The sequence below is a fragment of the Galeopterus variegatus genome, unplaced genomic scaffold (genome assembly GCF_000696425.1).
Source record: "Galeopterus variegatus unplaced genomic scaffold, G_variegatus-3.0.2 Scaffold224, whole genome shotgun sequence".
NCBI classification, from domain to species: domain Eukaryota; kingdom Metazoa; phylum Chordata; class Mammalia; order Dermoptera; family Cynocephalidae; genus Galeopterus; species Galeopterus variegatus.
In genome coordinates, this window is record NW_007726335.1 from 809,788 (window position 1) to 827,438 (window position 17,651).

General features: G+C 40.2%; 1 protein-coding gene across 1 annotated transcript in view; it reads left to right on the forward strand.

Moving 5' to 3' along the window:
• BIN2 (bridging integrator 2) overlaps positions 1 to 16,142 on the forward strand; it is a 34,902-nt gene extending 18,760 nt beyond the window's left edge. The window contains exons 6-13 of the mRNA XM_008566147.1: positions 2,901 to 3,008; positions 3,330 to 3,415; positions 4,575 to 4,650; positions 6,098 to 6,180; positions 10,457 to 11,204; positions 12,741 to 12,821; positions 14,405 to 14,479; positions 15,649 to 16,142. Of these exons, the coding sequence (XP_008564369.1) occupies positions 2,901 to 3,008; positions 3,330 to 3,415; positions 4,575 to 4,650; positions 6,098 to 6,180; positions 10,457 to 11,204; positions 12,741 to 12,821; positions 14,405 to 14,479; positions 15,649 to 15,678 (1,287 nt within the window). The 3' untranslated portion in view covers positions 15,679 to 16,142. The remainder of the gene's footprint in view (positions 1 to 2,900; positions 3,009 to 3,329; positions 3,416 to 4,574; positions 4,651 to 6,097; positions 6,181 to 10,456; positions 11,205 to 12,740; positions 12,822 to 14,404; positions 14,480 to 15,648) is intronic.
• Positions 16,143 to 17,651: the final 1,509 nt, after the last annotated feature.

A 17,651-nucleotide genomic window follows, 5' to 3' on the forward strand; every position in this document is an offset into this window, starting at 1 on the left:
ATTTAGGGTTGTTATTGATAAGTATTGCTTTACTCCTGTCATTATATTGCTTTTTGTTTAGGTGTTTTAAATATCATTTGTTTCTTTTTTCCCCTTTTATTTTTCCTCTCCAGTGTTAGTTGGATTTTTGAGGTGACATGATTTAGCTTCTTTCTTTTCCTCATTTGCATTTTGGTTTTAATGGTGGGTTTTGCTCTTTCTCGTAAATCTGTGACAGTGATTATCCTTTTTCAAATTCCAGATGCAGGACTCCTTTGAGAATTTCTTGCAAGGCTGGTTGTGTGGTAGTAAACTCCCATAATTTTTGTTTGTCTGGGAAATACTCTATTTCTCCTCATTTCTGAAGGATAACCTTGCTGAGTATGGAATTTTTGGCTGGCAGTTTTTTTCTTTTAGTATTTTGAATATACCATCCCGTTTTCTTCTGGCCTGTAAGGTTTCAGTTGAGAAGTCTGCTGTTAGTCTGGTGGGGGCTCTCTTATAGATGACTTTTTTGATGCTTTTCTTTTGCTGCTTTTAGAATTCTCTCTTTGTCTTTGAGTTTTGCCAGTTTGAATATAATGTGTCTTGAAGAGGATCTTTTTGGATTGAATCTGTTTGGGGATCCTGGCTCTGAAGGTCTGCATCTCTCCCTATACCTGGGAAGTTTTCTGTTATTAGTTCCTTTAATAGGTTTTCAATGCCTTTTCCTTTCTCTTCCTCTTCTGGAATACCCATAATTTGGATTTTTGTGCCCCTAAGGTATCTGCTAGCTCTCTTAAATTTTCTTCATTTTTCTTAATTCTTTTTTCCTTTTTTTTGTCTGCCTGGGTTATTTTAGAAAGACCATCTTCGAGGTCTGAAATTCTTTCTTCTGTTTGCTCCAGCCTGGTGCTCAAGGTTTCTGTTCTGTATTTTATTTCATTGAGTGAATCCTTCATTTCTAGGAGTTCTGCTACATTCTTTTTTAAGGTATTAATCTCTTTGTAAATTTCCCCCTCCATACTCTGGATATTTTTCTTGTTTCATTGCGTTCTCTAATTGATTCTTCTCTTATTTCTTTGAGTTCTCTTAATATCAGTGCTCAGAATTCCTTTTCAGACATGTCAAGGGTTTCCTGCTCTGTGGGGTCTGGTACTTGAGAATTACCATATTCCTTTGGTGCTTTCATACTTCTTGTTTATTTGTACTTCTAGTATTTTTTCATTGATGTTTTGTCATCTGGTAGGACACTTGTTTCTTCTATTACTCTGAAGTGGGCTATGAGGGGAAAGACTTCCTCTGCTATTTGTAGGCTCTGCTGGTGACTCTTCTTGTATCAGTGCAGTTGAGTGTGTGGTGGGTGCCTTGTCTCCTGTTTGGTCAGTAGGCGGGCCCCTCCGGGGCCCAGACAGGCCTACAGCTGCATTGGGGGTTGGTGCGTGGGACCTGTGACCTGGGTGCCCACTCTGTCAGTGGGCAGGCCCTTCCGGCGAGGTTAAGATACTTGGTTTACAGAATCAGGGCTGGGTTGTGGGTGACCCATATGGGTTAGAGACATATTAGGTTAAACATTACAAGTAGAGGTATAGCCCATGGTTAGGAATGAAATTGGGTTGGTTAGGAGAAGGATTAAATTTGAGGGTTAGGATGGAGTGTTAGAGGTAGTGTGAATATTATGTTTCAATTTAGGATTTCAGTGAGCTAGATTTGGGCTGGTTTTGAATTAGATCCAGGTCAAGGCATCCCTTTTAGCTGTGAGAAACAGCTGATGGGAGTAAACATGTTTATTGTATAGAAGAGGAAACTTGGAGTCATAATAGTTATCTTCAAATACTTGAAAGTCTGTTAGGTAAAAGAGGAATTCAGCCCATTCTAAGCTGTTCCAGAAAGCATAATTAGAATTTATTTATTCATTCAACTAAATTTTTTAAACACCTACTGTGTCAAGCACTCTGCTGATTTTAGATTAAGAAGAAGGACTGGCCCGTGGCTCACTCAGGAGAGTGCGGTGCTGATAACACCAAGGCCATGGGTTCGGATCCTATATAGGGATGGCCGGTTCGCTCACTGGCTGAGTGTGGTGCTGACAACACCAAGCCCAAGGGTTAAGATCCCCTTACCGGTCATCTTTAAAAAAAAAAAAAAAGAAGAAGAAGAAGAAATTAGAGGGAGTGACATAAGCTTCTAACAGTTAAGCTTCCTAAAAATGAAATACACTCTGAGATAGTGAGTTGTCTATTCTCTATTTAAGCAGAGGTCGAACTACTTCTTATCTTGAATAGTGTAGAGAAGTTTTAAGTATTATACAAGAAATTGGACAAGATAATCGCTAAGATCTTTTTAAATTCTGTGATTGAGAGAATAAGACAGGCCAGTGACATGGTTTGCTTCTCCCTGGTATAATTTATAGTTTAGATGAGATTGAGTACATTTTTTGTCAATGTTCATAATAATTTACAATTTTTATTGTGTTTTAGGGTTTTCAAAGCACTTTATATTCAGCATTTGATCTTTAAAATAACACTTGTGTAGGGCAGATGAGGCTACTAACGCTGCAAAGAAATGTGCCTTGCCCTATGCCACAGGGCGAATGAATGGCAGATTTGGGACTAAGACCCAAATTTCTGACTTTCAATTTAATGGGATTCTGAAGGCCATTTCTTCTGGAAGCTTAACCAGTTTATAATGGGTTCATAGGAAATATTAAAATTTAATTCAGGTTTTCATGTGCTCCATAGGATATCCCCTTACTCAGTCTCCCCCTGAGAATCCTCATTCTTCCTAGATAGTGAGGGAGATTCCTTGGGCACAAAATCTTGTTGGAAAATAAAATTTGGTAATAGGACCCAGGAATCTTGCCTCTCTGCTTGGTATCTGTTATCTACATCCTGGCGACCAAAGAGTGAGTATCCGTGCCCTATCCTATCACCCTGGGTTAGGAAAGAATTGCCAAGAGGGGTCGGAAACTCGTGGACTATGACAGTGCCCGACACCACCTGGAGGCAGTACAGAATGCCAAGAAGAAAGATGAGGCCAAGACTACCAAGGTAAAAAACAAAACATAACAACAACCTGGTAAAACCTTCCTGCTCTCTCTCTCCCCATAGCGGTAGCAGGTGGCTGGGCCAAAGTGGATATAGGAAATAGTAAATTCAGCATCCAGTGTCCTGAAGGAAATCCTGTTTCCTCTGACACTCATGCTGTAAGGACAGTCATAGTCTTAAGGCTGGGGAAGGCATGGGTCTGGGGAAGGATAGGCATGGCTCCAAGTAAGCCTAGTCTCTGGTAAAATGCAGAGGAAACAGGAGACAGCCTCTAGCTTTGGGTTCAGGATTGAGGGAGATTGTCTTGTTTCTTTTATCACGTAGGCAGAGGAAGAATTCAACAAAGCCCAGATTGTGTTTGAAGATATGAACCAAGAACTACTGGAGGAGCTACCTGTTCTTTATAACAGGTAATGACTGAGATTCAGGTTAATGATTGAGATTCAGCAAAGGGCTGGCCTCCTGGGCCAGTGAAAGCACAGGCTATCTGGCAGCCAAAATATGTCACCTCATGAAAACAGCACTGGTCCAACAGTGGAATGTAGCATCAACCCTGCCAGTAACCTCCTGTGTGATAATAGGCAAGCCACCTTAACTCTCTAGACCTTTATTTCTTCATCTACAATACAGAGATTACCGTGCCAGCTTTTCTGGGTTTAAAGACAAGATGCTTCTTAGGTAGGAAAGATCTTGGCAAGTAAAGTGCTGTCATCATGCATGCTAGGAGTATCTGCTTTCATGCTCAGGCGTGTATTGTATTAAACAAACTTGGTTTGTAAATATCCAGATTTGCATAGAAGGTAAACTGTGGGATGACTATTTGTTTTAATGAAGGTGTCTTTGCTTCACAGTAGATAAAAGTGTCTTAGATTTAAATTTTCCATATTGGAAGAGAAATCTGAGCAGAAATTCCATTTGTATCCTATTTTCATTGTATAAGTCATGCTTTAATACAATTGTAGTCAGAATATTTTGTATTGTCACTTAAAATTAGTCTATGTATGGTGGAGCCTTTTTAATGAGTACATGTATTCTAAAACATTGCTTATATGACTGCTAACTTAAATAGAATTGAAATTTAATACAGTTTCTTTAAATGTGAACTTCCCCAGTTCATATATACGAGAATCCCATTAATGTACATACTGCCATAGAATTCCTTTATTACATAAAGAGAAAGAATAACTAACTACTTACTAAAATAATTATAATTATATGGCCGTATACTTAAATAGCCCTTTAAAAAAAATTCTTCAAAGCACTTTCACATCTATTTCAATACCTCAAGAGCCCTAATCAGATAATTTCATGAAACCAGATATTTGTTAACCTTTGGTGTCAGCCTGGGCTGATATTGTCTTCCTTGGCCTTCCTGCTCCTTAGATTTAGGTGTGCTCCTGGCCCAGCTCTGATGAATCTAAATCCCAGAACATCCTGAGTCTAGGCTGTGCCTTTCTCTGAGGAGGATTTGGTGGTAGCTGGTTTTGGCTTAAACTCCTACCTTGTACTTCAAACAGAGACATCCTTTACTATTCTTTACCTGTATGTGTTTGTTTTCTTTGCTAATAGTCGTATTGGCTGTTATGTGACCATCTTCCAGAACATTTCCAACTTGAGGGATGTCTTCTACAGGGAGATGAGCAAGGTGAGAAACATCTTGCATTTGAGACTCTTAGGTGGGTTTTTCTAGTAAATATGAAGGTAGCTCTGGTTTATATTACTTCTTTAAATATCCATATTGGGGGCCGGCCTGTGGCTCACTTGGGAGAGTGTGGTGCTGATAACACCAAGACCACGGGTTCGGTTCCCATGTAGGGATGGCCGGTTAGCTCGCTGGGTGAGCGTGGTGATGACAACACCAAGTCAAGGGTTAAGATCCACTTACCGGTCATCTTTAAAAAAAAAAAAAAAATTAAAATAAAGAAATATCCATATTGGCACCGTAGATTTTGACTTATATCTCATGATAATTAAAATAAATAAATATCCATATTGGCACCGTAGATTTTGACTTATATCTCATGATAAAATAATAGCACTTGATTGACTGTGTTGAGCTATATTAAAGCACACATGAGGGTACTTGAAAAAGTTTGTGGAAAAATGCAATTAAAAGATAATACGAGGGCCGGCCCAGTGGCGCACTGGATAGTGCGCCGCTTGGGAAGCGCGGCGGCGCTCCCGCCCGAGGGTTCGGATCCCACATACAGACCGGTTCCCGCTCACTGGCTGAGCGAGGCGTGGGAGCAGCACCGAGGGTTGCGATCCCGTTGCCAGTCCCTGGTCCGGTACGGGGGCAACACTGAGGGTTGCGATCCGTTGCCGGACACGGAAAAAGACAAAAGACAAAAAAAAAAAAAAAGATAATACGAATCTTTCCATGAACTTTTTGAAGACCCCTTGTATATACACTATCAAAGGGCCCTCTCCATCTCCATAAGCAACTGAATAAGAGCATTCAAACTTGAGCTTCACCATGATTGAAGGAGGTTAGGTCAATGGAAGGAAAAATTAAATGAGAAATAAGTTGTGAAATCTCTCTCTTGTTGCTGGGGAGCAGAGAGGGCAGTGTTTAAGCACAAGTCACTTTCTCAGATTGTTGGTCTTGAATAGGACCAGTTCTGTCAGTGACAGGCAGCTATATAACTTGACCTAATGGGGTATGTTCTAGTCCTAGGATTTCATGATTCTTTGCTCCTACAATATTATATTTGCACACAGCCACACATATTACTCTCCACAGTTTCTTTGGCTAAATTATGATTTGCCTAGTTAATATTAAAATGAGTTTTTATTCCCTGGATCACCTGAGAGAAGCTAGAACCTCAAATTGCACATCAGTTATGGACTCTCCCTTGAGAAATCTGCCAGTCTGATGGAAGAGTTAGAACTTAGGACACAGAGAGACAAGAAAGAAGGAGTGGCAGGACAGGACCCTGGATGCTACTGCTAGAGAGATCAGAAGGAATTCCAGATCAGAGTTGAACGAGGAGCTTTTATTATGGGAAGCTGTCTGAAGGAGAGGAGAAAAGGGATATGCCAGTCTTGGATTCTCATTTGGCTAGCATTCCCTTCTTTCTTGCTGGCTCTAGCTGAACAACAGTCTCTACGAGGTGATGGGCAAACTGGAGAAGCAACATTCCAACAAAGTCTTTGTGGTGAAGGGACTATCAAGGTGAGCAACTTCTGAAACTCTTCTGCTTTGCTTGTCCTGTGTGTAAACATTTTCAACATCCTTTTCTCCAGTCCAAAATCCTGGCCTTTCCCTTATATTCATGTATATCATGTTGTTTGTTGATTGTTCTATGCTCCTATATAAATTATTTTTCTTTACTAAAGGCATAAAGAGTAATACAATAAATAGCCATATACCTACCACCAAATTTAAGAAATCAACTATTGTAAATATATAGTTGAAGCTCCCAATGTACCTCCCCTACTCACTTTCTCTTCCTGCCCCCACCAGCGGCAACCACTATGTTAACTTTAGTATTTATTACTTCCATATATGTCTTTTTACTTTTACTTCGCACACACATGCACATATAAAATGTTATTTTGCATGTTTTTAAACTTTATATAAATGGACTTACACTTTATGTGTTCTGCTGCAACTTCTTTTGTTCTCTTAGTATTGTGAGATGTATCCTTGTTACATGTTGCTAGCACTGCTCTTTCCTTTCCATAACTGGTATAGATGCTATTGTATGCCTACATCACGATGTAGTTATCAAGGCTCCTGCTAATGAGCATTTGGGTTGTTTTCCAGTTGTTTTTTTTTTTTTTTTTTTTTTTTTTATGCTAGCACTGCTCTTTCCTTTCCATAACTGGTATAGATGCTATTGTATGCCTACATCACGATGTAGTTATCAAGGCTCCTGCTAATGAGCATTTGGGTTGTTTTCCAGTTGTTTTTTTTTTTTTTTTTTGTCTTTTTCTGTGTCCGGCAACGGATCGCAACCCCCAGTGTCACCCCCGCACCGGACCGGGACCGGCAACGGGATCGCAACCCTCGGTGTTGCTCCCGTGCCTCGCTCAGCCAGTGAGCGGGAACCGGTCTGTATGTGGGATCCGAACCCTCGGGCGGGAGCGCCGCCGCGCTTCCCAAGCGGCGCACTATAGCAGTGCGCCACCGGGCCGGCCCTCCAGTTTTTTCTATTACAAATAATGTTTCAATAAACATGTTTTACATTTCTCCTTGTGAACGTTACCAAGAGTTTCTTTAGGGTGGAATTGCTGAGTCATAGCGTCTGTCACTGGAGCTTCTTCAGCCTTACTAGATATTGCCAAACTGCTCTCTAAAGTGAGTGTTCTGTTTTACAACCCACCAGCAGTGAATAAGAGCCCTCATGGCTCCGCATTCTTGCTACATGTGAAATTGTCAGACTTAATTCTTCCAAGTGCATGGGTATGAAATGGAATTTTCTGCAGTTTTTAGTCATAGCTCCACAATTGGTAGTTACTTTGAGCATCTTTTCACATTATTGGCCATTTAAGGGTCCTGTTCTGTGACTTTCCTATGTACCCTTTTCTTATTCTTTTTTTTTTTTTTTTTTTTTTTTTGGGGGGGGGGGGTATGTACCCTTTTCTTATTCTTTTTTTTTTTTTTTGGGGGGGGGGGGTATGTACCCTTTTCTTATTCTTTTTTTTTTTTTTTGGGGGGGGGGGGTATGTACCCTTTTCTTATTCTTTTTTTTTTTTTTTGGGGGGGGGGGGTATGTACCCTTTTCTTATTCTTTTTTTTTTTTTTTGCGGGTGGTGGCTGGCTGGTACAGGGATTGAATCCTGGACCTTGGTGTTATCAGCACCATGCTCTGACCAACTGAGCTAACCGATCAGCCCTTTCTCCCATTTTTCAATTGGGTGGCTAACCCTTTTTAAAAAATTGATTTAACTGAGGTTTTTATTGTTGTTTGGTTTGTTGGTTTGCTTATTTGTTTGTTTTTTGGTACATCTGGATACTAATACTTTAACTATATGCATTGCAAATATCTTTACCAAATCTGTTATGGCTTGCTTTTTCTACATTTTTGTGTGTTGTCTTTTGCCTTCATACTGGTAAGTATAAGCAATTCACTGGTCCCTCAGAATGTGACTGCTTGCTCATTATGAAGCCTTTGTAGGAAGTTTTATTAAGCTCCTTCTATGCACAAGGCTTATGGTGAGTGTTAGGGATCCAAAGACACAGGAAACTTGTCCTTTCCCTATAGTGATTTACAAAAGTTGGAAGTATAGAAAATGTGTCTGAGGAGACAGGAATGTTATAAGCTTGCACATTACTTAATGCCTAATGAGACCAGTAGGAATTCCAGAGAGGTAAGTAATTGTCAACGTGTGGATGTTTAGGGAAAGCTTTAAGGAGGTGGTGAAACTGAGCTTGGGACTTGAAGGAAGAATAAGGCTCACATTTGTTGTTTGTACTACTCATTTAGAAATTAGTTACAGACTCTCAAAAAAAATCACTAATGGGCCAGTGTAGACTTCCTAGACAAGTTTCCTTTTGCTCCTGATGCCCTATTTCTCTTTATTTCTCCTCTTTCCCCACATTGAAAACCAGAGTTCTCTAACTATCCATTCTTCCCAAACCATCAATCATTTACACGGAGATGTGCCAGAACCTTGTAGGGAAATCTGGTTTTTTCTTGCTGTATCCTGAGCCTTCTAAACTTAATGACTCATAGAATGCTAGTGCTAGAAAGAACTTTGTGTCACACAGCTTATCCCACATCAGAAACTCCCCTAGGGCAAAAACTAAGTTTCTCTCCTCTTCCTTCTATCCCCATCTGGGTTGCTTAATCAGCGGGTGGAGAGTATTTAGGGAGGCATTTGAGGTGAAGTAGGAATCAAGCTGATGTGGGCTGTAGAAGGACTCAGTGCAGTATCCAGCACATAGCAGGTACCCAATAAATGCTACAGTTTATTCATGTTATTTGTGGTAGTCATGTTCTGTGAAGTTGCCACTAACTTAATACTGAACCATTGCTCCTAGGAGAAATGCAGGTTTAGGTTCCTGTGAGTCTCTGGTCACATAATTTTCATCAATCAACCAATACATAGCCTTGTTTTATGTGTTTCTGTTTAAAGATACCTTATTTTATAAAAATTGTTGATTTATTAGTAGTGAACTCAAAACCAACAGCACTGTAACTCATGCCTGAATGAAGCTTACCTAACACACATATTTTCTCTATAAGGCACATTACAGTCTTCTTGCACTTAGACAGCACTTCAGCCATTTTAAATATCAAAATCATCAACAAAAAAGCACATAAAATTGAACAACATGGCGAAAAGGACACTTATGTACAGTATGAGAGCTGAAACAAGAAGACAGATCATTGCCTTGTTAGATCTCAGCTGGGAAATTGCATGTTAGGCAACTTATTTTACACCATTTGTACATATCCACAAATGACTGAGAAAGTGCCACCAGAATTGATTTGGAGGTACAAATAAATAGATACGTGAATTTGCAAATATGGAATCTGTGTGGATCAATGGTGTATCAATCAATCTTTTCCCCAGAGGAAATATTCGTTAATATTTTGCTGTTTCTTTTTAGTCTCTTTTTCTTTAAATATTTTTACATTACATAATTGAGATCATATTATAGATAACATTCCCTTTTTTCACTTCACTTTATATCGTAATTGTTATTGGAAATTTTTTTTTGGCAGCTGGCTGGTACAGGGATCAAACCCTGGACCTTGGTGTTATCTGCACCATACTCTAACCAACTGAGCTAACCATCCAGCCCCTTTTATTGCAAATTACATAAACTTTCTTTTTTTTTTTTTTTTTTTTTTTTTTTAAAAAATGACCGGTAAGGGGCATATCAAATTCAAATTATATGGACAGGTTATCACATACAAGAGAGATTTGACTTGTTCTGTGAGACTTGAGGGGACAGAACTAGGCCCTATGTATAAAGATTTTTTTTAAAAAAAGGTACATTTTGGATCAATGCAAGAGGAATTTTCAACAATTAGCTCTGTTTTAAAAATGGGGTGGAAAAAACTTCAGAAAAAAATACGGGGGAAGGAAGGGGGCACAAGGGGCTGACAGAAAACGAAATGAGGCTGGCCACTTATCTCAGTTGGCTAGAGTGTGGTGTCGATAACACCAAGGTCCAGGGTTCAATCCCTGTTACCAACCAGCCGCCAAAAATTAAAAAAAAAAAAAAAAAAGAGAGATGGGCCATCTCAAGAAATAGTTCTTCTTCCTTGCTGTTAAGAGCTAATGATATATAATCTCTGGTCAGGTGCATTGTAGAGAGGATTATGGTGAGATGTCTAACTAGATGGCACCAAGATAAATTACATAAACTTTCTAACATTCTCAATTGCTTTATTGTTTTATTATTACAATACATGCATCATAATTTATTTTTGGATATTTAGGTTACCTCCAGTTTTTAAGTCTTCTAAATCTGAATGTCCTTCCTTTGTTAGCAGCAGCAGGCGCTCTTTAGTCATCTCTCCCCCAATTCGAAAATCAACAGTCTCTAGCCCCTCACCTACCAGTCCCTCTGCACTTTCCTTGAAGAGTGAGAGTGAATCTATCTCAGGAACTGAAGAGCTGACACCTGATGCAGCCCAGGGAGAAGACAATTCTGAGATCAAAGAAGAGCCCTTAAAAGATGAGGAAACAGAAGCAGAAGGGTCTGAAATAAGCTCTTCTGAGGAAGAAGAGCTCCTACCAGACTGCAATGGCACAGCCCAGGCACAGCCCTCTCCTATCACTGAGGGTGGCAAGTCCCAGGAGGAAGATTCCCCTTGCTCACCAGCTCCAACACCAGACAGAGCACTAACACCTTCAGAGCAGCCTTCATCATCTCTCCCAGAAGTAGTTCTCCGAACCCACACCTCAAGGGAAGGATCTGAGCAACCAAAGAAAGCCTCTTTCCAGAGGAAGTCAGCACCCCCTAGTAGGCCTCCTCCACCCAGAGCCACTTCAAGCCCCAGGCCCTCTTCAGGATACATACCCTCTAGCCTTCCAACCTCTGGAGGGGGTTCACCCACCAGTCCCAGGGCCTTGTTGGGGAGTGGGACTCCAAGTCCTAGGGCTTCCTTAGAGGCCTCTCCTGATCCAGAACTACCAGAGAAGCCAGTAAGAACTCCTGAGGCCAGAGAAAATGAAGACACCCACAATCTGAACCCAGAAGAATTTTGTGCTTCCCCCACCTTGATGATCTCTCAGGTAAGAATGGATCTGGTTGGGTCTTTATTTCCTTTTATAACCTCCATGTAAATCATCTTTACTATAGTCATGTTGCCCCACCGTTAATAAGATGTCATTACATTATAGTCTCAAGAATATCCTTGAACACCTTTTTTGGTTCTGGGGATTATTTCATGTCTTCATAGTAATTAATTTAGTAATCTACTCTTAGGATAATTGACTTCTCAAAGGGCTTATTTCTAATATTATTATGAGCAGATTCTTACTAATTTCTTCCTTTTGCTCCAAGTTCTGGAAGTTCCCAATATGCAGAACCTACAACTGGAATCCTGAGCTTTGTCTTTTTTAATTGGGGGGAAGGGGAGGGTCTCACTTCAGTTTATCATACCTTTGACTATGGTAAATAGACCCTGAAAAAAATGGCAGCAAATTTTCAGGGTGTACCTCTTTGATAAGAAAGACCTAGAAGCAGGAACTCACAGAGGGAGGTAGAGCAAAAGATGTGGCCTTTTGAAAGGTGAGAATATAGATGAAAAAAAATTGAGAGATATTAACCCACTGTAGAAGGGCTAGTTCTGTGAAGGATCTGGAAATCAAATCATATCAAATTCAAATTATATGGACAGGTTATCACATACAAGAGAGATTTGACTTGTTCTGTGAGACTTGAGGGGACAGAACTAGGCCCTATGTATAAAGATTTTTTTTAAAAAAAGGTACATTTTGGATCAATGCAAGAGGAATTTTCAACAATTAGCTCTGTTTTAAAAATGGGGTGGAAAAAACTTCAGAAAAAAATACGGGGGAAGGAAGGGGGCACAAGGGGCTGACAGAAAACGAAATGAGGCTGGCCACTTATCTCAGTTGGCTAGAGTGTGGTGTCGATAACACCAAGGTCCAGGGTTCAATCCCTGTTACCAACCAGCCGCCAAAAATTAAAAAAAAAAAAAAAAAAGAGAGATGGGCCATCTCAAGAAATAGTTCTTCTTCCTTGCTGTTAAGAGCTAATGATATATAATCTCTGGTCAGGTGCATTGTAGAGAGGATTATGGTGAGATGTCTAACTAGATGGCACCAAGATTCATTCATTTACTCCACAATTACTTACTGAGCCCCTACTGTGTGCCAGGTACTTTTCTAGGAAGTGGGTTATGACAGTGAACAAAGCACAAAATTCCCTGCCTTCCTGCAGCTAGGGGGGTAAGGCAGTCAAGAAAAAAAATAATCCAGTGGTAAGAAAAATGAAGAAAAATTAAGTAGAGGAAGGCACAGGGAGTAGGGGCTGAACTGCACTTTAAAACAGTGATCAGAGAACGTAACTTAGGCAATGAAGAAGGCCAGGACAGGAGCCATGTGGATATCCGGGAGAAGAGTATGAGATATCTGGTTCTAATCACACCACCCTACTACTGCCTATGCCTAACTGAAGGTTGACCAGCTACCTTGGGAGCCTTCTGCTACTTGAGTGGAGATAACATGGACAAAGGGTACAAGGGCAGAGACCAGGGCACGAAGATGTGGACTTTCTCTTGCATTGTTCATTTTGATCCACAGGTTCTTTCAGAGCCCGGACAGGCAAAGCAGATGGAAGACAAGGAAGAAAACAATAAGCTTATCTCAGCCGACTTCCCTGAGGTACTAAAATCTAAGTCCTCAGCATTATTATGCTCTCAGTCTTAATTCACATGAAGCATCAAAGGCCCTAATAAGGAAATATATAAAATTTTCCCTTGGCTGGTTTCTAGCCTGAGGTAGGTATGCTGATTGAGAGAGATTTGTAGGACATGTGGACAGTGTTAAGCACAGGGTAAATGCAGGATTTTGAGCAGTCAAAGTGTAATCACTTCTCATTTTTCTGCACTGAAAAGAGCAACTTGATGGTATGGAAAATCCAAAATTAATTTCAATTTGACTTGTATTATATGGTTTTAGTTATGGAGAAAGTGATAAGGTGACCTTCTCTTTGACTCTGGTGAATAATAAAACAAGCTTGCATTCTTGGAGTAATCTTATTGAAAGGGAGATGATTATGGGGGTCAAGATGCTGTCTGATCATTTTGAGGAACAGGCTGGTCACACTGTCCTCCCTGGAAAAGAGGTACAGGACACAACCTCCTCTGCTGAGGCTGTCTCCTTATGTTTGAGATTTATAACACTGCCTTACTCCCAGCTGTCTCGTGGAATTGCTTTGGTCATCAGCTAAGGATATGAGTATTTTCCAGTGGAATTAAACAACTGAAGCTCTTAGATCCTAGCCTATCAGTGTTTCCAGTCCTCTAAAGCCTGTGTCCTACAAGATATGCTCACTTCCCTTGCAGATGCATTATAAATCATATTTTCTCTCAAGCAGAATTATAGACATACCATGTGTAAAAATGGATAAATAAAAATATAACTGGGAAAAAAAAAATCTGTTCTTGCTCAGCATGTGAATCATGAGAGAGAGAGAGAAGGAAGGTTTTGATAACTCTGGAAAGTGATACTACCTTTGAGCTAATTCATGGCCTGGAAAGGGCGGAGGGAGTAAGAAGAAGGAAGATATCCTTAAAGGAGAAGTCATAGAATTTTAAGTAGATGTCACACTGTTAGAAACTGATTCTACTTTAAAAGGATTAATTTTATAGTGTGTGAATTAAATTTCAACTAGAAAAATTAATTTGTTTTAAAACTTAAGAATTCCAGAGTCTTCCTCTGGTATAGCAGTTGTTAGACATGGCTTTCTATACCTTGGGTTCCCACCTCAGAACCTCGAACTTTTCCCAAAGAAACCATTATACTATTTGCGTCTCCTAACTGCTGGTCATGAATTAGAATCACTTAAGTGTGAGGGCTGCATTCTTGAGGAAGGTTAGTCTAAAAGTGGTAGGTAGTAGTTTTAAGACCTATATTTATACCCTCACACTTCCACGTAGATATACATACAAACGCATGTCACACAAATCACACAGTGTCTGATCCTAGAAACAACTCTGGAGTCCAAAGACCTGGTTTCCGGACCCAGCAAGTAATTTCACCCTTTGAATGTTGGTTTCTTCATCTGTAGAAAAGGATGGAGTAAAGCCTTTCCTGATGCCTTCGGGCTCTAGTGAAACAACATTGTGTGTTGCCCTTTGTATTGTATATGACCCTTGTAAAGTATAAGGCACAGAAGATCCTTCTAAGCTGAGAGGCAGGGGAGGTTGAGCCACCTCTCACTGGCAGAACTCTTCTCTTTGTAGGGCCAAGGCCTTCAGCTTCATGTCTCTGTGGTTCCAGGAGAGAGCAACCTCACAGCACCTGAGTCTCAAGAAGAGGTAAGGAGACCAGATATACAGAGAACAGTGTGGGTGATAAGATTGGGCATGGGATTTCTCTTCGAAATAATACGTTTGGGATATCAGATAGACTTATTAGAATATACAAGACATACAATATAACAAAAAGTGTTGCAGTAAACCCTAAAGAAATTACATCTAAAGGGCTTTGTTGAACTTGTTTATACTGAAGATTATCCAAACAAATTGTCATAGTTTTGGTGTATCATATTACTGATTTTCTATTTGTAAAGGATTATAAGTTGTATAAAATACAAATTCCTAAACTGGATCACAAAACTGGTTTCCTTTTTATGCTGTTAATTAAGAGTCGTGCTATAAAGTCTCATAAAATATTATCTATACCTGAAAAAAAAAATAGATTGGGCATGGAATTGACAGTTTTGGCTGCAGGCTGGACTCTTCACTGTGGGCTACAAGTATAAGGGGAATCCAGCAGTGAATGATACCCTTAGGGCAAAGACAAGCAGGTGGGAACCAAAGGAACCAAGAATGATCTGGGATTTTATGGTGTCTTTTTGTCCATTTCCCAATCCTTGGCCTTAAACTAGCCCTGTTTCCATAGTATTTACTTAATTATATCTGTACTTATTTCAAAAGGGAGTTAACAGAGTTAAGATATACAAAAAAGCATACAAAAAGGTCACATATTGTATATATAATATACTTACATACACACACTCACACAATATAGCAAAGTAACTCAGAAGCATGCGAGAGAGGACAGTGACGTAAAACGGAGCCATGAATTAGGAAAGTACAAAAAATGCATTCTATAAAATAAACTTACTAAAGATGGACCATAAAATTGGTTCTAGACTTTCTAACATCCAAGAAAAAGAGAAAAACCTGATCAGTTCACCCAGTTCATGATATACATTGCTTAAGAGAACAACTGCTCCTCCTAAGATGAAAAAGAAAATTTTCCCATGAATCGTCACAAAGAGATTAGCAGGTGATGTAATGAACAATATGTGCAATAAGTCCTTACTCTAATTCCAACAACCAATTTTTTATCACCTCCCTCAATAAAGACCAGTGGCATTACATGAAATACAATTCAATAGAAACAAATTGAATTTTTAACTTCCTTGAGTGGTTAGTGGGTGAGCAGGTCAGCATCTAATGCAGTCATGTTTACTTTTCAGGTATCTACAAGTCACAATGCACAACTCTGAAGAGAAACTGCCAAGACCCTCCCACCCACACACCTCCCCAGAGAAGCTCCTCGGCCAGAGGGTAGTGGTCAGAGAGATATAAGAGCCATCATTCATTTCTAGGTTCTCAGACAATATGAATGCTGGTGGTCTCTAAAGACCTGGCACTGATGGAGGCTGAGGAGCAGCCTTATGGGAGGGAAGGAGGCAGGCAGGCTTGGAAAAAGAGAGTGTTAGACTCAGGGAATATTTAATTTAGGTTTTAACGTTGTTAGAAGAGTAATATTTTATATATTAATTACCATGGGGCTATAATGACTATAAAAACAAAGTTCCTATAGACACAGACACTTGTTCACACAGAGACACATAAACACACATACTCAGAGGATAGTAAACAAGTCTTTGACTTCTCACTCATTTTGCAAGACTTAAAGGCAACAGAACAGATTTTCAGATTGTTAAATAAAGTATGATTTTGACTATGTGTGGATTCTTTGACACAGGGCATTGCTCTAGCCCAGCACACTATTTTACACTTAGGCAAGGTTATGGATTCTGCCACAGGTTCAGAAAGCTTTAGTCTCATCCCTGACCTTCAACTCACCCTACCTCCTGGTTATAATTCTTTCACGGATGCCAGGGGTTACAGGCTCCTCTCCTCAATCCAGATATGTTACTGCATGCCCCACCCTACCCCCCCCAACATTTAGTTAATAAGAAAATACCCTTGGAAAGGGTTACATTTTAGAGCTATATCTAGTGTTTAAAATCTAGGGTACGGTTTGAATGAGGATCTGAATAGGATGGAGGAAAATACTTCAAGTGAAGGGAAAGGAAACAAAGTATAATAATGATATAGTGGAAATGGCACGAAATTTTGAGTCAGAGTCCTGGATTCAATTCCTATCACTTGCTTTCTATGAAAATATTTGTGAAAACATTAAAAAGTAACTCTGAAGTCCTGCCACCTCGATAAACATACGTATACATATAAACATCCTTCCATGTTTGCTCTGTTTTTAGAGGCAATGTCACCATTCATTCAGTCCTTCAGCAAGCATTTACTGAGCACCTACTCTGTGTCAAGCACTGAGTACTAGTACTAGATACTAGAGAAGTGATGAGGAAAAAAAGTAAGATCTTTAAAGAGATAGTGAGAATATTAACGAGGGAGGAGTATGGGCAGGATTTAGTGACGAGTTAGAAGGGGACACATGATAAAGACCGAGGTTTTAAGAAATTACTCTATGTTAGACTTGAGAGACTAGAATTTGGTGATTCTATTCCTTGAAACAGTGACTGTAGGAGGAAGTACATTTATGTGGGTTCTCTGGTCACAAGCAACGACCTGAAAAAATGAAGTAATAAAGGATATGGTGGAAGGATATTAGGCAGCTCATAGAACTGAAAGAACAATCAGGCGGCAGGAAGGACAAGAACCAGCCCAGGGATGTCTGTAGCAGGAACTTATGGATTGCCCCTCCAGGCAGCAGCCACTGGAAGACTCAGCTTCAGCCACCTGCTGCTACTGTGTACTCTGCAGACCCAAATTCCCTGGAGAAAGAATCTGGCCCAGTTTGCATGATGTGCCCATCCTGTGGCCAGGGAAATGGGAAACTGTGACTAGCACAATTACCAAGGAAGGAAAGCATGTTGGTGTCTTTAATGACAGGAAGAATTACAAAAAGGCACAAGGAAACCTTTTTTTTTTTTTTTTTGGTTTTTGTCTTTTTCCGTGTCCGGCAACAGATCGCAACCCTCAGTGTTGCCCCCGTACCGGACCGGGGACCGGCAACGGGATTGCAACCCTCGGTGCCGCTCCCGCGCCTCGCAGAAACCGGTCTGTTGTGGGATCCAAACCCTCGGGCGGGAGCGCCGCCACACTTCCCAAGCGGCGCACTTATCCAGTGCGCCACCGGGCCGGCCCCAAGGCACAAGGAAACTTTTGGGGATGATACAAGTGTTCTTAATTTTGATTATGGTAATAGTCT